At 38.9% G+C, this 20676-nt stretch overlaps 2 protein-coding genes across 2 annotated transcripts; one reads left to right on the top strand and one right to left on the bottom strand.

Moving 5' to 3' along the window:
• Window positions 1-4656: 4656 nt before the first annotated feature.
• On the bottom strand, window positions 4657-5819 carry LOC123864150 (mast cell protease 3-like). Its single transcript, XM_045904425.1, has one exon. It carries the CDS (start codon window positions 5747-5749, stop codon window positions 4709-4711), a length of 1041 nt encoding a protein of 346 aa, XP_045760381.1. The 5' UTR covers window positions 5750-5819; the 3' UTR covers window positions 4657-4708.
• A 1196-nt stretch (window positions 5820-7015) lies between these two features.
• On the top strand, window positions 7016-19920 carry LOC123864125 (ATP-binding cassette sub-family F member 1). Its single transcript, XM_045904381.1, has 17 exons — window positions 7016-7337; window positions 7426-7545; window positions 8375-8476; window positions 9247-9372; window positions 9884-9985; window positions 11212-11318; window positions 11759-11933; window positions 12540-12827; window positions 13342-13418; window positions 13778-13926; window positions 14226-14309; window positions 15142-15379; window positions 16271-16451; window positions 16857-17035; window positions 17779-18012; window positions 18452-18610; window positions 19249-19920. Exons 1-17 carry the CDS (start codon window positions 7112-7114, stop codon window positions 19348-19350), a joined length of 2649 nt encoding a protein of 882 aa, XP_045760337.1. The 5' UTR covers window positions 7016-7111; the 3' UTR covers window positions 19351-19920.
• The last annotated feature ends 756 nt before the right edge of the window (window positions 19921-20676 follow it).

Below are 20676 nucleotides of genomic sequence, written 5' to 3'. Positions count from 1 at the left end.
AGAAGTGTGGGTTTGTCTAAGTAGGTACAAGCACGTATAAGCCCAACTTATTGTAGGTACAAAGACTTTTTTATCTTTCCTGTAGCGTAGATTACTAGGTTACCTAGGTTACCGCTTCAGCTTTGCCATCCGCTGAGCTTATGTCGGTTTCTGTAGTTCTCCTACGAATCTCCTCATTTCTGATTTGAGAGTAACTCCTGAGTAAGTAGGTACTACGTACTTAATTAATGTACTAAGGCTGAGATCTATAGAGTGCACTTTGACTTTGCTCAGACTTAAGACACTGTTAAAACGAGACAGCGCTATACCGCTAGCATACATCTGTCTCGTTTTAACTGAAACTTAAGTCTAAGCAAAGCCAAAGTGCGGTCTATAGATTTTAACCTAAGACTCAGGCGCCGGATACATCAATAGCATTGGCCTCGACTACTACAAATAGCGTGGTTTGTTTCCTCTTTGTGCGGTTAAGCAGAATGAGATGATTAGCAAGGTTAATCATGTTAATAAGGACGATAAACTTCGAGTACCGGGGCATTTTTTAGGGTTCCGTACCCAAATGGTGCTAATGGGACTCTATTATTAAGCCTCTGCTGCTTCCGCTGTCTGCCCGTCCGTCTGTCTGTCAGCGAGCTGTATCTCGTGAGCCATAATAGGTAGAGACCTGAAATTTTCTGACTTTAAGTTTATTGCCGCTATAGCAAAAAATAATAAAAATTCAAACTGTCCGCCATGAAAATTAAAAAAAAAAGTATTATTTCTTGCTTTGATGGTACGAAACCTTTCGTGTGCGAGTCTGACTCGCACTTGATCAATTTTTTTGTTACTTTGCTACCCGCTAACCCTTTTGGTGGCCATCATTGATGTTGGAAGAGCCAGGGGTGTTCTGTGGTGGCCATTCTCAACGCATATTATAGGCTCTGGGGACTCAATTCGAAACGCTTATAAAAATTGGGTTTAGCTCGTGAATCCTACTTAAATATCCTGCTATCACACTAAGCCTCAATAGCTCAACGATTATAGGAGTGGACTGAAATCCGAAAGGTCGCCGGTTCAAACCCCACCCGTTGCACTATTGTCGTACCCACTCCTAGCACAAGCTTAACGCTTAGTTGGAGGGGAAAGGGAAATGTTAGTCATGATTAAAAATGGCTAATATTCTTTTATAAAAAAAAAAATTATATAAAAGTGAAGGTTTGTGTGTAGGTATCTATGGATGTTTGTTACTCCTTCACGCAAAAACTACTGGAATGGAGATAGATTATACCCTAGACTAGCTGATGCCCGCAGCTTCGCCCGCGTGGATTGGTCAGATCCCCTGCAGCATCAGGATTGAGGAGTTGGACTCCAAATTTTTTATGAAACAATGTCGCAAAGTTCCTCTATCGATTAAAAAAGAAATGACGCAAATCGGTTCAGAAATCTCGGAGATTTCGGTGTACATAGGTAGAAAAACACAACTCCCTTTTTAAAAGTCGGTTAAAAAAGTAGCCTATTTTACGCCCTGGTCAATCCTCTACTTGCCTGTGAAAGTCCCGTCAAAATCGGTTCAGCCGTTCCAAAGATTAGCCTTTTCAAACAGACAGACAGACAGACAGACAGACAGACAGACAGACAGACAGACAAAAATTTTAAAAACGTGTGATTCAGTTATGGTATCGTTCAAATAACCATATGAGCTTAATATGAGGTAGTTATTTCGAAATTACAGACAGACACTCCAATTTTATTTATTAGTATAGAAACGTGTGATTCAGTTATGGTATCGTTCAAATAACCATATGAGCTTAATATGAGGTAGTTATTTCGAAATTACAGACAGACACACCAATTTTATTTATTAATATAGATTAGCACACAGGCTACTTTTCATCCCGCAAAATCAATGAGTTCCCACGGTATTTCAAAAACCTATATCCACGGGATCAAAGTCGCGGGCATCAGCTAGTATACAATAAGTCAGAAACAGACGTTTATTTACACAACAATGCCTAGGTACTCATACGGTCTATGTGAGTTCAAAGTTGTAAAACATGTTCACTGGAACATAACATAGCATTGTTAAATGCGCCGGACGTTACAAAGGCTTGAAAGAGTGGCCGCACACTGGGCTACTTACTGCTATGATTTGATATAATAGAGGCTTTAAATAAATATTAATAAATAAAGCCTTTATCAGCTTTTAAATATCACCGTAAGGAAACCCGCATGTCTGAGAGTTCTCCAATCTCCATAATGTTCTCAAAGGTGTGTAAAGTATGTCAATCTGCAGCCAATGTGGTGGACTTTGGCCTAAACTCTTCTCAATTCTTATTCTGAACAGAGCCGAGCGGTGGATTGATAAATAAATAATTAATCAATTATTATTTGCAAAAACATTGGTCCAAAAACGATGGAAACTGTATGTACAATAATTTATAGTCCAAGACCATGGTATTCAACTAAATTAATATTCTACTGTACTAATATTTTGTGACTAGCTGATGCCTGTGAGGTCGTCCACGTGGATTTTTTGTTATTTAAATCCCGTGGGTACTCTGATTTTCCGGGATAAAAAGTACCCTATATCAGTCTCCAGGTCTTTGACTATATCCATGCAAAAAATCATGTCAATCCGTTACTCCATTGCGGTGCCATTGAAGGGTAAAAAACATACTTTGGAAATTCAAATGTCGTCCAATAAAATCTTCCAAAAAGTATGTCCCATATTTTTGTCCTAAGTACACTAATTCATATATTTATGTAGTTACTGTTGGAAAGCGATTTTTTTCTCTATCGATCCAATGATATGCATTCCGAACATAAAGTGGTCTGTGATTCCGAACCAGTGGTAAATTATTTTAACGATTCAAAAGTACTTGTAAAAAGTTTACTTGAATAAAATATATTCTATTCTACTCTACTCTACGCTACTCTACTCTACTTTACCCTACCCTACCCTACTCTACTCTACTCTATTCCATGGGTAGTGGTATTATGATGATAACGACAATGGATGATGATGATGCAATCACAACTTGGAGCGGTGTGCGGCCGCACTAACTCGTAACAAATTATAAAGATCGGAATCATAAAACATGTGACTGCTATCGAGGCGAGATAATTGCCGCTCGGATGTTAACTATCAGCTGTTCGTACTAAACCTATGTACGTAGGTAAGTAAGTACTAAACAAGTGTAAATTAAAAATTTATAACACCCCCGACAAGTGAAGGTTACAGTAACTAGAAAAGAGCTGATAACTTTCAAACGGCTGAACCAATTTTCTTGGATTATAGCTAAGAACACTCACGATCAAGTTGCCTTTCAAACAAAAAAAACTAAATTAAAATCGGTTCGTTAGTTTAGGAGCTACGATACCACAGACAGATACACAGATATACACGTCAAACTTATAACACCCCTCTTTTTCGGTCGGGGGTTAACAAGTTTTATCGCCGTTGCAACGATTGACATACAATGGGGACATCTATACTAAGATGACATTAATCGTTACCTACCTAGATAATAATCTACCTAGGTAAGGTATAGGTACATTGAAGGACTTCGTCTGTGTTGGTGTTAGCTGGCGGGCGTGCTCTGCCTTATTGGAGTGGTTTTTTTATTAAAACTGTCTGGAAAGCGCTCTAAGGGGGTGCCGTGCGTATGTCGGCGAGCGCCGGCACAGACGGGGTCCATACTTGTATAGTTTATCTAACTTGTTGCAAATAACTACAAACTTGACATTGGCTAATCTTTGTAAAGCCAGACGAGAGAGAAAAAAAAAGGTACCTTGAATAGGCATCTTCTAACTCGTGTGTTCTAGGCGCGCTATTGCAGTAAGTATGGAAAAGCTCTGAATAGCGATAAGAGCAAAAGCACATTTTTTTGCCTTTGTCATAGTTTAGCGTTTGTTGGGCACAGTTGTCATCTGTGCCCAACAAGCCTTTGTGATTAGTAAATTGTTGCAAATATTACTAGTTTTATGTGTAGAAAGCGATTTATGGTGCATCGCTGTGTGATCAGCTGTAACAGTCGTAGCGAGTGGTTGTGAGTCTCTTGGTTGAACACATAAAGACTCACACTGAAGAGAAACCATTCGTTTGCACGATTTGCCTGTACAAATGCAAATATCGATATAACTTGACGAGGTATATGCGAACACAACACGCGCACTCGGACGCAGGGTTTTATTCCTGTGAGGTATGTGAGTACAGGTGTGCAAATAAGAAAAGCTATTGAAGCACATACGAACCCACGCTGGATACAAGCCATATTCTTGTCACCTATGCAATTATAAATGTGCAGTAAACAGTACCCTGGCGAGTCATACACAAGTTCACATTGGTGAAAGACGTTACCATTGTACCGTATGCGAATTTAAATCTTTAACAAGTAGTGGTCTTCCGTACCTCAAAAGGAAAAACGGAACCCTTATAGGATCACTTTGTTGTCTGTCTGTCTGTCTGTCTGTCAGTCCGTCCGGCCGTCCGTCCGTCCGTCCGTCGTGTCTGTCAAGAAAACCTGTAAGATACTTTACAATTTTCAAAAAAATAACTATACCAAGTGGGGTATCATACGAAAGGGCTTTACCTGTACATTCTAAAACAGATCTTTATTTATTTTTAATTATAATTTAATTGAAATGTAAATACTATTGAGTAAAAAAATTTGCTAATAATAAATTGTTTTATTCAAGAAGTTTTAACACAGAAAATTTTAAGTATTTTAAATTAATAGAAACAAAAACCAAGTAGCATCGGTAGATAATACAGGGGCATGACTTCAATGTTGTCTCCTCCGCTAGTCATCCGGTGCACAACACCGACGCGAGCTGCTGGTTTTTTTGGAAAAGTCTCCAATGGTTCATCTCCTGGCTCTACGGCTTTTGTAATTTTTTGGTCCAGCCATGCTTTAACGGTATAGATTGGCAAAGCATTAACCATACGTTTATTTATCGCATATGTAGACACTATTTCATTGGTGCATTCGTCTTGACCGTTAGTGATTAATCCTACCAATTCGTTATCAACTACGAGTGGACCACCTTTGTCTTTGAAACACGTAGGCACTTTCGTATCTATACAATCGATAAAACCTACTATAGCATTTTCCTTGTTATCTCTTGCATCTAATCCAACATACTGCAACTCTTTCACCTGCCCAACATCAGCGTTTAATCCAAACCCTATTGCTTCTACATCATTAAGTCTGCTCGAAGAAGTGTAATTGCTGAGATTGATTTTAGAAGCAATTGTGCTGTTGTGCTTTTCTGTATAAATTATTGCAACGTTTTTTACTGAATTGGGGCCTGAATATGTGGGGAATTTTTCACTTTTGATTACATGCAAGGATACTGCACTATCGTCTTTTCTATCCTTTGTAGTATTAATCAGGGCATAGCTAACAGATGCAGTGCACTGGGCAGTGGTGAGTACCAGACCGTTTGAAATGAGGGTGCCAGCGCAAACGTATTGGTTACGAGGAGACATTAGAGCTACCATAAATGGAAACTGGTTAGCACTTGCCGGACGAATTTCATGCATCTTCGAGTTCTTTCGCCTAGTACATAATGTGACGTTAGTTGGCTCGGAGAGATCAGAAGCGATGCCCATGGATTCTTGGGATTCGTCTTTTGGTTCGTCGTCGATGCCATCATCATGGACCTCGTCCACACTCTTCTTCACATTTTCGCCAAAGCAAGAGCTAGTAGTGTACATAAATAAAAACAAACCAATAATTATAAAACGCGAGAAATCGAATAAACGCTCCATGATTTTATCGGATGATATTCTATTTTTCTGTTCTAACGTCTTCTGTTGTTCTTCTGTCCTTTGTCAGAATATTTTTTTCAAACTAGCAGTTTTCATACAAGTATATGAGACAAAAGAGTTTTGTTTGCCTTTTCCGTTTCTATAATACCTATCACCTTCGTAGTCTTCCTTACTCTATCCACGGAGAGAAGTTAATGTGGGGTCCACTCTACGTAATCCCATACCATTTTGAGAGACCAACCAATTAGCACAGCACAGCGCGGAGAAGGAGATGGAGACTGACGAGCGAAGTGAGCCGGCAACCTCTAGTGAAACGAAGTGTGAGGAAGTGAGCTGAATGGAAGGGCAACGGTACGAGTCTTCTCGCGTAGCCCAGACTCGCGCACCGAGGGTTCCGTGCTCGGGTATTATTTCGTCATTTTGCACGATAAATCAAAAACTATCATTCATAAAAATAAGTAAATAAAAATCTGTTTTTAGAATGTAGGAAATCCCTTTCATATGATACCCCACTTGGTAGGTAGGTATAGTTATATTACTTTGAAAATTATAAATACTTATTAATTAGATATTTGTTAATGAGCACATTTTAACCTACCAAATTTCATTATTCTAGGTCAACGGGAAGTAGTTACCCTACCCTAGCCTATAGGTTTCTTGACAGACAGACAGACAGCAAAGTGATCCTATAAGGGTTCCTTTTGAGGTAGGGAACCCTAAAACAGTTGGTTATTATTTTTAGCGTTGGCCTTTATGCAGGCTTTTACTTTTTCACGGCAGAATATTTCTTTTTATTAAACGACCACTAGCATACCTAATAGATATTTTATTAGGGTTCCGTACCCAAAAGTTGCCAAAAAAGGGACCCTATTGCTAAGCCTCCGCTGTCCGTCCTTCCGTCTGTCTGTCAGCGTTTTGAATCTCATGAACCATAATGGCTAAGTTGAAAATCACAATGAGTAGTTATTTCTGTCACCGCAATAACAACAAATAATAATTTTGAATTACTGCATGACAATGAAGATTAAAAAAAATAGCAAAGCGTTATTTCGTGTGCGATGGTACGGAACCCTTCATGTGTGAGTCCAACTCACACTTGACGGCATTTTATTAAAACCTACCTTATCGATACCTACATAACGTTCCACTGATATTCTGTGCTGACTGTAGGATCAAAAAGCTAGATTCCAGAGCCAGTTGAAAAAAAAGTTGTCAACCATCTATCAACTGTCAAAGTGCCAAAGTGTTAAACTGTCAACTGTCAAACCAAAAGTCAAATGTCAAATCTCAGAGCTGAAACTTGAAAGTTAAACTTTTAACTTTATCCAAATTTAGAATTCGTGTTGAAACTTGAAATCAACCATGTCGAAGAAAAGAGCAAATAAGAAAAATCAGGAACTAGACGAGGAGTTCGAGGAGAAAAAATCTTCGAACGATACTCAAGACATAACCTCAAAGACCAAGGGTAAGGGCAAAAAGAAAGGTAAAGGGAATAAGGACTTAAGTGACGATGAGGATATAGTGAAGAAACCACAAATATCAGACGAGGAGGATGTGCCTAAGCCAGTTAAAAAGTCACAAAAGAAAGGTACGGAATCAAGTAAAAATTCGATGACATGTAGGTATGTGACACGTATTTTTTGGGTCATAATTTACCTTATTTTTTTACTCTTCAGCTAGTAAAAAGAAAGGCGGTGGGGACCCGTCTGATGACGAGGATGATAACAAGTCACTTGTTAGTAATGCTACAAGTACTGCATCTAAATCAGCTGCTAAACAGAATAAGAAAAAGAAAGGTTAGTATATATAATATAATATAATATAAAGGTCCTAAACATTTTGTAAATAGGTACTAGTTTATCCTGTGCCTTTGTTCTTGTGGATTTAGGGTCTTACACCGTGAAAATATTAATGTCTGATGGGTAAACTTAGTTGACCTATGCCAGAAGCTGTGTAGATCGCCCATGTTGCCGTGGGTTTCATGGAGAGAGGTTACAGATTGAGAGACTTAACTCTATTAGGTATATAAACCTATCAAAAAAAATATTTTTATCCCTGTTGCTTTTATTAACATACAATAATGTTTTATTTACCTGCCTTCAATGTTATTGTATGGGCAACTAAGTATCTTGAGATGTCTTTTGTGCCTATGGGCTTGAGGAGACTCACTGGTTGACAATGAGCTATTTCTGGATGACCCAACTGTGGTATTATTCATGATTTTGAATTAAATCATGGAGCAATGTTTAATACATCCATTTATTACTTATTGAAAAGAGAGAAAAAGGTATATACTAAATGGAGCAAGACATACATTTTTTTTTGAAGAATATTAGTCATTTTAATCATGACTAACATTCCCCTTTTCCCCTCCAACTAAGCCTTAAGCTTGTGCTAGGAGTGGGTACGACAATAGTGTAACGGGTGGGGTTTGAACCTCCGACCTTTCGGTTTTCAGTCTGCTCCTATAACTGTTGAGCTATTGAGGCTTAATACATATTATTACCAGGTTAAATAATATACTAAAGATTAGTGATGAGAAAATACTAAACAGTTACCAGGTATGATCATCAGTCCAAAGTTGAGAAAATGAAATGTTATGTGTAATTTGATTGCATGTTGCAGGTAAAGGCAAGAAAGATGATGATTGGTCGGATGGTAACAGTGATGAAGAGACCAAAGAGATTTCAGATGAAGAAATAGCTAAACCTGTCTCAAAAAAGAAAGGTAAGAATTTTTTTTTTATAAATAAGAATATTAGCCATGCTAATCATGACTAATACTCCCCTTTCCCCTCCAATTAAGCGTAAAGCTTGTGCCAGGAGTGGGTATGACAATAGTGCAATGGGTGGGCCCCCGACCTTTGAGGCTTTAAATTACATATTATGTACTTGTATAATTATAACAGCTTAAGTGTGTGTCAAAATACACATAAGGTAGGGTCCAGCAGGTATGCCAGTTTCCAAAAACTTTGACAGTCACTATTCCTGAAACTAATTTTTATTTAAAAATTCAAAAAGTTGCACTGTAATATGGGCTTTTTGAAAGTATTTTTGATAACTGCAAAGTGTCCCTACTAGATGCCATTAAAAGTTGTTTCAGTACTGAGTGAGTAAATGTATTATCTCGAATTTTGGCACTGGCAGCAAGCGAACCGTCGCCTAGTGGTTGAGGCTTTGGTCACGATCTCAGGAGACGCAGGTTCGAATCTTGCCAGTTCTGCAATTTTTGATATGTATTTAAAACTTATTTAGAAATTTCCTTGAAGTGTAGAAACACCATAACTATAAATATATTTTTTAGGGTTTCGTGCCCGAAGGGTGAAACCTTATTTCTAATCCTCTGCTGTCCATCTGCTTGTCCACCTGTCTGTCAGTGATGGATAGACAGTTCCTCTTGTGCAGTTGTTTACAATAATCACTTAACATCAAATGCCCCAAGTGCTCTTTTGTATGCTATTTGTATAAAAATGCTTTATTGGGTGGCTTTTGTTAAAGCTAAAAATAAAAAGAAAGTGGTAGCTGCTGAGTCGTCAGATGATGAGGATCAAGATGATGCAAAGTCTGTAGTGAGCAATGTGTCCAGTAATGCCCCACCACCTGTTAAGGCGAAAGGGAAGAAAGGTCAGTTTCTTACAACTTCTTTCTTTTATTTTCATTGCTGTGATGTCTTACATCATAAAATCCATACTTAATATTATAAATGGAAAGTGTATCTGTTTGTCTGTCACCTTTTCACAGCCCAATAGTTTAACCGACTGACAATATTTGGCATTTATAATATGGGTAGTGATTGACAACATAAAATAACCATCAGGGCATTGCAAAGTATTACATTCATAATTATTAGTATTATATTATAGTTACTTATTCTTCTTTTCTTCTCTATGGCTCTTTGTACTGCGGCTTTGTGTTCCGCAATAATTCCGCCAATGTCGACTCAGTGGAGAAAACAATGTGGTAATTGCTTGTCTGTTTTTGGATTCCTTTCTTTCTTATCATTTTTTATCTTTTAAATATCTACATAATAATTAAATGTGAATCATAATAATATTGTGTCAATAACTGAGTGTTCTGGCCTCCATATGAAATAAAATTAATATTTTTTTTTTTTTTGTTTTCAATGGAATTAAAGGTAAAGGCAAGAAGGATGATTGGCCGGATGAGGAAAGCGATAAGGAGTTAAAAACAGAGTCAGAAGATGAAGATGTACTGAAACCTGTTGTTAGAAGCAAAAGTAAGTCCCTTAGAATACGCCCAAAAATAAATTAACCAGTATTAGGAACTGTCTTAGTTAATAATTCAATTCAATAATTCAATAATCTTTATTGCGAATTTGGGTTAGTTTACAGATCTTAAAACTATTATTGTTAGGTGCTCCAAATTCTACCTTTCGGTATGCAATAATACACTTATCACTTACTTTAACGGCGAAGGAAAACATCATGAGGATTCAACCTGCATTTTTTTTAAATAATAAAATAGCGAGCAAACCGGCGGACTACCTGATGTTAAGTGATTACCGCCGCCCATGAAGATTTACAGCACCAAAGAAACCGCCGATGCGTTGCCGATCTTTCGGGAATTTTTTGTCCGCCTGTTGAATAACCCCATGTTGTAATCTATTGTTTGCATATATGGGCCGGTTATTCAAGGGGCGGACCAACAAATTCCTGAAATGCAGGTGCACATGCAAACTGTAGAATAAACTTACATCGGTCATGTTCCCACGCGCATGCCTGAGAGTTCTCCATAATGTAACCCAAGTTGTGTGAAGTGTGCCAACCTGCCAGTGAGGGAACTCTTGAATATATGATCTGTCAAATATTAGGCTATGGGTAATGTGTAATCAAAGAAAAATAGTCGTTTCATAGCCTACTAGCGTCAAATGTAGGTAACATTTGACGCCCGCCAGTGACGTCGAAGCGACGTTTTGTTGCAAGTTTCCTAACTGTCGTGAACTGTGCCAGCGCAGTGAGATTTAGCCTAAACTTTTCTCATTCTGAGAGGAGATCCGTGCTCAGTAGTGTGTCGGCAATGGGTTGATCATGATGATGATGAACAGATCATAGCTGGGTTCGCGTATTTAATGCTTAGTCTATGACCTGTGCAAAACTTCAGATTTAACTACTTGTTTTGCAGGCTATATAACAATTGGAAATGTAAGACAATTTGTAATATGTAGGTTGCTTACGCGTTGAATTAGAACAAAAGGTGATGCAAAATTATGTAGGTTAAATTAAGAAATATCTTTAAGACAATAACTTATAAGATTTGATTATAATTACTGTTAGTTCGTAAGAGGAGTCGATGATAAGCCTGCACCAAATAAAGATGTCTACTACACCGCCGTCGTCCATCATTAAATACCAACCAACAAGTTTAATATTTCATTTCATATGATTATTGTGTTCTAAGAATGTAATAAGTATTTACTCGAAGTATTATGTGCATTGCTTGCAGTGAAACAGAGAAAGAAAAACAATATAGATAACATTGAAGAAGAATTAAAAAAATTTGAAATAAAGGAAGAAGAACCAGAACCGGAGGAAGAACAAGAAGAAACAAAGGTGAGAAAAATTTAATTATTAAAAAAAATCGGCCAGTGCGAGTCAGACTCGCGCATCAAGGGTTCTGTACTCAGGTATTTTTTCCCCATTTCGCATGATAAATCAAAAACTATTATGCATAAAAATAAATAAAACCTGTTTTAGAATGTACAGGTAAATACCTTTCATTATGATACACACTTGGTGTAGTTATCTTACTATGAAAATTGAAAATACTAATTACACATTTTAATTTTATTTGGTGATGTTACCACAAATTCACGGTTTTCGGATTTTTTCCTTTACTTGTGCTATAAGACCTACCTACCTGCCAAATTTCATGATTCTAGGTAACGGGATGTACCCTATAAGTTTTCTTGACAGACGGACAGACAGACAAACAGAATATAAATGAGTAATTTCCGTAATATACTGTAATCGAGCCCCTGAATATTATTCAGGCATCAGAAGAGAAATCAGAGCCGGCAGAAAAGAAAATGAGCCATAAAGAGAAGAAGAAACTAAAGAAACAGCAAGAGTATGAGAAGCAAGTGGAGCTCCTCACTAAGAAGGGAGGGCAGGGCCACAGTGACCTGGACGCCAACTTCACAGTCAGCCAAGCACAGAAATCTGCAGGTGAGTTCCCAGAGATAAGGCCTTGAGAAAAATTAGGTCACACCATCAGATACGTCTTATTATTTGACTAACTTATACCTGCGACTTCGTCCGCGTGGACCTCAGAAAATATCAACTCCCTATTTGACCCCTTAGGTGTAGAATTTTCAAAAAATCTTTTTAACCCCCGACCCAAAAAGAGGGGTGCTATATGTTTGACGTGTGTATCTGTCAATTATGATTCGCGAACATTTTTTCTTATATTACGCGTCATTTCGTATATCGTATATTTTGACACGACTATCGGCAAAGTCAAAGGGAAGGGTTATGATTGTAGCAGTCTATGTATGTATATTCAACAGTAGCGCCTAGTCTACCGAGCCAATTTTGATGAATGTGGTGTCAATCGAGTCGTTATTGTGGTCCAGGTAACATATTATGCTACGTTAATGAACAAAATCAGATACACAGATACACGCATCAAACTTATAACACCCCTCTTTTGGGTTGGCGGTTAAAAATTATTTTTTCTATATTTCACTATTTATAGGAGTAGTCTGGTTTTAGTTTTGAACTTTATCTTTAGTTGTAAAGGGTACAAATTTAATTTTCTTACTATGTTTTAAGGTCAGATGGCGGCACTCGAGAACGCGGTCGATATAAAAGTGGAAAACTTCTCGATAAGTGCCAAGGGCAAAGATTTGTTCGTCAACGCGAATTTGCTCATTGCGAGCGGTCGTAGATACGGCTTGGTCGGGCCGAACGGCCACGGCAAGACGACGCTGCTGAGGCATTTGGCGCAGCGTGCCTTCCCGCTCCCGTCGCATATAGACATCCTGTTGTGCGAGCAGGAGGTCACTGCCAACGACACGAGCGCTGTGGAAACTATCCTGGAAGCAGATGTTAAGAGGACGGGTAAGTTTCTGTATGCGTAAAACCTGTGTTCGTGTGTACGTATTAGTGTGCGTGCATGTGCTTAAAATCTGTGTTTATGCATACGTATAAGTGTGCGTGGATGTACACGTGCGTACGTGCATACGTACGTAGGCGGGTACAGTAAACGAGTGTGCGTTCGTGCGTACATATGTGTGTTCATGCATGTTAATTTTTAGGTTTCCATACCCGAAGAGTGCCAACAAGACCCTATTACTAAGCCTTCGCCGTCTGTCCGTCTGTCTGTTTGTTGTCTGTCAGCGCCGGCTGTATCTCATGAACCATAATTTCAACTAGAGAGTTGAAATTTTGAGAGTTCTCAAAACTTCAGAGTGTATATTTCTATTGCCGCTATAACAACAAAAAATAAAAAATTCAAAATGGCCCCCCATTCAAATTAAAAATTACATAATCGTGTGTAAGTTTGCACCCTGACTGGTTTTTTATTTTGTTGGAAATGAGGGTGCTTTAAATGCAGAATTCGTTTCTTTTTCAGAGCTACTAAAAGAATGCAAGGAGTTAGAAGCTGAAATCGAAAAGGGGGCACTTAAAAAGCAAGATCGATTAAACGAGGTAAGCAATTTCTTATGCAATCCCTAGTTATTTTTATTTTTCAATAGGTGTCATTAAAAATCATCCTAAGGGCGATTATGCACTGCATCCGATCCGAATCCGAGAAAATACGTTCCGAAGTCAAAGTCAAAATCATTTATTCAAAGTAGGTACAATTGTACTCCTTTTGATGGTCAAAATTGTTAAACTTGTACGATATAGTGGTGATAATTAATTACGTTACTTAAAACTTAAGCTACGAGGGTTCCAAACGCGCCCAAGTCTGAGAAGAGCCCACAACAAACTCAGCCGGAAGGTAGTCATAAAACTATTTTTATGGTAGTAACTTACTATGGTATTACTTAGCAAGTCGTTTTCAGGTGTATTCCGAGCTAAAAGCAATAGGCGCGGACTCTGCGGAACCCCGCGCTCGACGTATTCTCGCCGGTTTAGGGTTCAGCCGTGAAATGCAGAATCGAGCCACTAAGAATTTCTCTGGAGGATGGCGTATGAGAGTTTCTTTAGCCAGGTATCTATTGCAATATTTTACTTTAAATTTTTAGGGTTCCGTACCCGGAGCGTGCCAACGGGACCCTCTTCCTAAGCTTCCGCTGTCCGTCCATGTCTGTATCTCATGAACCGTAATAGATAAAAATTTGAAATTTTCATAGAGTATGTTTCTATTGCTGCTTTATCAACAAATAAAATAAGGACATATTCTCGTACAGTGGTACGGAACCCCTTCGTGTGCGACTCCGACTCGCACTTGACCGGTTTATATCTTGTAATGATTATATGAAACTATTATATTATGTATATTATTTTCAGAGCCCTGTACATAGAACCTACGCTATTACTACTTGATGAGCCTACGAATCATTTAGATCTGAACGCTGTGATTTGGTTAGATAAGTGAGTATTTAATATTTCAATCACTATATTTTAATTTTTCAGTCACTCTGAGTGACTCTGAGTGAGTGAGTGAAGTTTTCATTCGTATGAAAGCTTAGAGTCACACTCCTGTTAGATAGATGTCGAATTTTGTATTATTTAACAGATCTCAACTATGAATAAAAATATCTTTAAAGTTGTATAAAAGTAGGCGTTACTTTGCGGTAGACCATGATATATGCAATATGCATTGCTGTGTGGTAGTGATGCGTATTGCTTGCTTGGTGGCTGACTTTTCCTGCATATTTAGCAGTGGAAGGGCGGGTGGTGCATATCGCATGCTGCATATTGCACCATACAGATTTGTCTAGTTTAGCGGATTATAGCACATTAAGCTTTTGGCTCCTTGTATCTATAGTCTTGTATGTATAGTTGTTGTTTCTATCTTTATAGCATCAATAAATCTATACATATAATAAAATTGTAGAAAAGTGGTGTCTGTACAATGGAAATATATAAAAAAAAAGTAGCAGGGGTTGTTATTATATCGATGCCGAACCCGAAATTGTAATTAATTTTTTTTTTGTCTGTTTGTCTGTGTGTTTGTGCACGCTAATCTCAGAAACGGCTTATTCGATTTAGATACGGTTTTCACTAATATATTGTAGTAAGCTTCACTTAGGATTTAGTGTTTATTTCATGTCAATCGGTTCATAAATAAAAAAGTTATGTCAATTTAAAGAATCACGGCGCCTCGCGCCTGAGCGTCCGTGGCTATATAAAGCGCGAAAAGTCACTATTCCACGCGAACGAAGTCGCGGGCACAGCTAGTTAAAACTTAATTTATTTTCAGCTATTTACAAGGTTGGAAAAAGACTCTACTAGTCGTATCTCACGACCAATCGTTCTTGGACAACGTGTGCAACGAGATCATTCACTTGGACCAGCAGAAGCTGTTCTACTATAAGGGAAATTATTCGATGTTCAAGAAAATGTACGCACAAAAGCGAAAAGAGCAGATAAAGGAGTATGAGAAGCAGGAGAAACGTTTGAAGGAGATGAAGGCGCACGGACAATCTAAGAAGGCTGCAGTGAGTATTACGACTACTAGTGATCCCTTTAAGGAACTTGTAACAAAACTATTGTTTTTAGAATTGAGTAAAAAATATGCACTGGTAACTTTAGGTCATTGATTTACTTAATTAATATTACGATTTACAATCAACTTGATATGCCAACCGAGATCACACCAGAGAGAGACATCTGTCATAGACACAGTACTATGTAAGTAAGTGAGTATGGGTAACATCAGGGGCTTCAAATTTAAATTTTACTTCTAACAAAAACGTTCAAGCTTCGCCTACACTGGCAGGCATCAAATGCTACATATGTGGGAAACGTGCGTCGAGTGGTTTTGGGATTTGTGTGGCGCTCCTTGGTGGCCGGCTTTTCCTGCGTGTTTAGCAGTGGGCGATCGGGCGGTTCATATCGCATGCTGCATTTTTCACCATACAGATTTGACTGGTTTAGTGGATTATAGCAAATTAAGCTTTTGGCTCCTTGTATAGCTTTAAATTATAAAGTATACACCTGTAATTGACAACCATACTGAAGTTATTTTTGTAAATTTTTTTGTCTTATTTGTATGGAAGTTGTTGGTGTAATAATAAAAAAATAAAAAATAAAAAATATTATCATTAGTATGAATATGTCTGCGGTATTTTGGGATTGTGGGTTTGTGATCCCGGATTTTAGTTAAATGCTTGGTTTTTTATGTATTTGTCCATAGCCAAGCCAAGGTAGGTATCTTTAAAATATAGGTAACTCAAAATCACAATATACACACTTAGTGAACCAAACAACAAGAAACCTTGGTGCCACTTTAGAAATGAATATATCCATACTGTCTCTTTCTCATATAGTTCTATTGTTACCTCTTGAACGGAAGCTCAAAAAATTGTTTGTCTTTTTCTTATAAACAGGAAAAGAAACAGAAAGAAGTATTAACCCGCAAGCAAGAGAAGAACCGAAGCAAATCTCAGCGCGAAGAGGCGGAGGACGGCGGTGCGCTGACCACTCTGTTACAGCGACCGAAGGAGTACCTCGTCAAGTTCTCCTTCCCGGACCCGCCGCCTTTACAGCCGCCTATACTGGGCTTGCACAGTAAGTGTATGAGAAAGAGACGGTGATAGGTTAACGAATAAGTAAGTAAAGGATAGAAGCAAATAGCGCGAAGAGGCGGAGGATGGTGGTGCGCTGACCACTCTGCTACAGCGACTGAAGGAGTACCTCGTCAAGTTCTCCTTCCCGGACCCGCCGCCTTTACAGCCGCCCATACTGGGCTTGCACAGTAAGTATATGAGAAAGAGACGGTGATAGGTTAACGAATAAGTAAGTGAAGAATAGAAGCAAATCTCAGCGCGAAGAGGCGGAGGACGGCGGTGCGCTGTCTACTACAACGACCGAAGGAGTACCTCGTCAAGTTCTCCTTCCCGGACCCGCCGCCTCGACAGCCGTCCATATTTATGCGTGCCTTTAGCCCTATTTGACCGTCTAACTTTGTTGTAGATGTGGACTTCAACTTCCCTGGGCAGAAGCCTCTGTTCAAGCAAGTGGACTTCGGCATCGACCTCAACACTCGGATAGCCATCGTCGGCCCCAACGGCGTGGGCAAGTCGACCTTCCTCAAGCTTCTAGTGGGGGAGCTGAGTCCCATTCGTGGGGAGTTGATTAGGAACCATCGGTTGGTGAGTTTAACACGAGGTCTCACAGTTCCACCAATCAGATGACTGTGTCACGTCAATTTACAACGATCTGATTGGTGGAACCTACACTATGCGGTCGAGCGCACTGTGAGACCTCATAGTAATGATTGTGAATACGGCCGTAAGAAAGGGGCTTCTTTAAAGCTAGCCTGCATAGAGAATAAAAGCTGGTCAAGAGGACTCGCATACGAAGGTTTCCGTACCATCGCACAAAGATATTTTTATATGCAACACAGCAAGTTAATGACAACAGCGCCATCTCTATGTGATTTAGTAAATTAATTTTTTCGTGAACACATTTTTGTTGGCGCGAGCCCGTCGCCCACAGTACGGGGGCCCTGGATCCGACACACAACAGAGACTTCGAGGCCCCAAGCCAAGAATGCAGGCCTTAGACGACAACGGCTTAAAGAACACCCCACGCGCCACACCCCGGCAAGGAGGCCATGCCTCAAAGCCCGTACCCCGTCTTGACCAAGGTCAAACGGAGAAGTCCCCGCTGCATTATTTTTGTGGTGTAACCACAAATTCTCTGTGTTCGGATTTATTCCTTTACTTGCGCTATACCTACCTACCAAATTTCGTGATTCAAGGTCAACGCGAAGTACCTTATAGGTTTTCTTGACATACAGACAGACAACGAAGTGATCCTATAAGGGTTCCCTTTTTCCTTTTGAGGTACGGAATCCTAAAAAGTATTTAATCATACAAATGTTTGAAAACAGAGGATCGGTCGCTTCGACCAGCACTCGGGTGAGCACCTGACCGCGGAGGAGTCCCCGGTGGAATACCTCCAGCGCCTCTTCGGCTTGCAATACGAGAAGGCGAGGAAAGCGCTCGGCACGTTCGGCCTCGCGAGTCACGCGCATACCATCAAGATGAAGGATCTGAGCGGAGGGCAAAAGGCGAGAGTGGCGTTGGCTGAACTTACGCTTATGGCTCCCGATGTTGTCATTCTGGTGAGTTTCCGTTTCATTTCTATGAAATTCGAGGATCGGTATATACAAGTTACAAGATAACGGTCAGACTAGGTCGTATATAACAACAGTTCGGACGATCTTTCTATTGTTACAGTTGAACAAAATCGAACATAAGAATCTTCTAACGAAGAAGAAGTATGACCATTTTATTAACCCCCGACCCAAAAAGAGGGGTGTTATAAGTTTGACGTGTATGTCTGTGGCATCGTAGCTCCTAAACTAATGAACCGATTTTAATTGAGTTTTTTTTTTGTTTGAAAGGTGGCTTGATCGAGAGTGTTCTTAGCGTGGATAATAATCCAAGAAAATCGGTTCAGCCATTTTAAAGTTATCAGCTCTTTTCCAGTTACTGTACCTTCACTTGTCGGGGATGTTATAAATTTTTAATTTACACTTGTTTATTTGACTATATGTGCAGGATGAACCGACAAACAACTTGGACATCGAGAGCATCGACGCGCTGGCGGAGGCCATCAACCAGTACAAGGGCGGCGTGGTCATCGTGTCTCACGACGAGCGCCTCATCCGCGAGACGGACTGCGCGCTCTACGTCATTGAAGACCAGACCATTAACGAGGTACGACACGCAATATCTATCAATTTTAGTGTAGAATCAGTACCACTGATTGAACTAAACAGTCTTTTTAGCCGACTTCGAAAAAAGGACGAGTTCTCAATTCGGCGGTTTTTTTTTTTTTAATGTATGTTCCCCGATTACTCTAAGACGCCTGGACCGATTTGGAGATATATTTTTTTTGTTTGAAAGCGTATACTTTGCAGGTGGTCCCATATTTTGGTGAAAATCTGATGAATATCTTTGGAGATGGAGAAATTAAAGAGTAAATTGCTCGCGATCAGTGTAATATCTTAGTAAACAGTAGGGTTTTAACTAGGCATAGCATATTATAGTACAGTGGGGGCCACTGAAAATTGTGAAATAAAAATTTTTCAAAAGAAAAATAAAACCAACTTGAAAAACCACAAACACTAAAAAGTAAAAAATAATTTTGTTTCTACACGGGTAATGTATGTATAAAGTCGGGCGAGCTTCACACTTGGATTTCTAGTTTCTTTAATTATTATGCTCGCTCGCCTTCTTACATACATTACACGTGTAGAAACAAAAAATATTTTATACTTTTTAGTGTTTGTGGTTTTTGGAGTCGGTTTTATTTTTCTTTTGAATTTTTTCTTAACCATTGTTCTTTTTACCAGGTCGATGGAGACTTCGACGATTACCGCAAAGAGCTTCTGGAGAGTCTCGGAGAGACCATCAACTCGCCTTCCATCATCGCCAATGCGGCTGTGCAGCAGTGAATCAATACTTAATGGATGCGCTGGCGCAGAAAACGGTGGAATCACACTTATGATTAAAATGATGTTTCTTTCATCCGAACCTTTTTGGCCCACTGAATACGATTTTTTTTCAATTCCATAACAAGTTAGCCCTTGAATGCCATCCACCTGGTGGTAAGCGATAGTGCAGTCTAAGATAAAAAACGTCATTGTTACCCATTTTCTTCAGAACTTATTGTATTTGTCTTACTGAATAAATTCATTAATTATTATAAAAATCAGTCTTATGGATCGTGGATCTAAATTAAACCAAATTTAGCACAATATCTCACTCTCACTTTGATGAGAGAGATACGTTAGAAATATTATCAAAATTTGTTGACGTCTAACGTTTAAATAACAACTTGCAAATCAACTTTTTAGTATGTATGTACATAGCTACTATACTATTATTGTACTACTAATACATACTTGTAACATGTCTGGACTTGCGATTCCAGACATGTTTTTGAAGGAACGTGATTTTCATAATTTAAAAAAAATGTAAGGGTTGGGTTCCGTTTTTCCTTTTGAGGTACGGAACTGTAAAAACTAAAAAATTATGAAAATCGCGATTACGACTATCACAATTTCGATCGAAACTGGCACAAAAAATATTTTTTGTATAATGCCTAAAAAATGACTTTTCACGCGCTATTTTAACTTTATGTGTCAAATATCATAACAAAAGTACGATTTTAGTCCTTATATTAAAGGTGAAACCATGTGAAACGTACGATTGACATGACAGTCGACCCATAGAGTCAAAATGGCGCGTGAGAAGTCATTTTGTACGGAGTATATGGCACACTTTTTCTAACGTACCAATTTCAGTAAGATACCTATTTAGTTTGATTTAGTTCTTTTGACCGCTAAGAAGTGACCTGCTAGAGCGGGTCTTCGCAGGTACAGTAGGCCCATACAGTGACAGAAAAAATGTCAGTGACCATAAATATGCGACGAGACTTGCGTCTAACTTCTCAGCTGCCAATAAGTTTGAATCCTACTTACTGTACTCGATTTAAAGACTTTAAATACCACTTAATACAAGTGTAAATTAAAAAATAACACCCCCGACAAGTGAAGGTTACAGTAACTAGAAGAGCCGATAACTTTCAAACGGCTGAACCGATTTTCTTGGATTATAGCTAAGAACACTCTCGATCAAGCTACCTTTCAAACAAAAAAAACTAATTTAAAATCGGTCCATTAGTTTAGGCGCTACGGTGCCACAGACAGATACACAGATACACACGTCAAACTTATAACACCCCTCTTTTTCGGTCGGGGGTTAATAAATGCAAAGAT

The sequence above is a fragment of the Maniola jurtina genome, chromosome 4 (assembly GCF_905333055.1).
Source record: "Maniola jurtina chromosome 4, ilManJurt1.1, whole genome shotgun sequence".
Taxonomy (NCBI): Eukaryota; Metazoa; Arthropoda; class Insecta; order Lepidoptera; family Nymphalidae; genus Maniola; species Maniola jurtina.
This window is presented reverse-complemented; position numbering and strand designations above follow the sequence as displayed.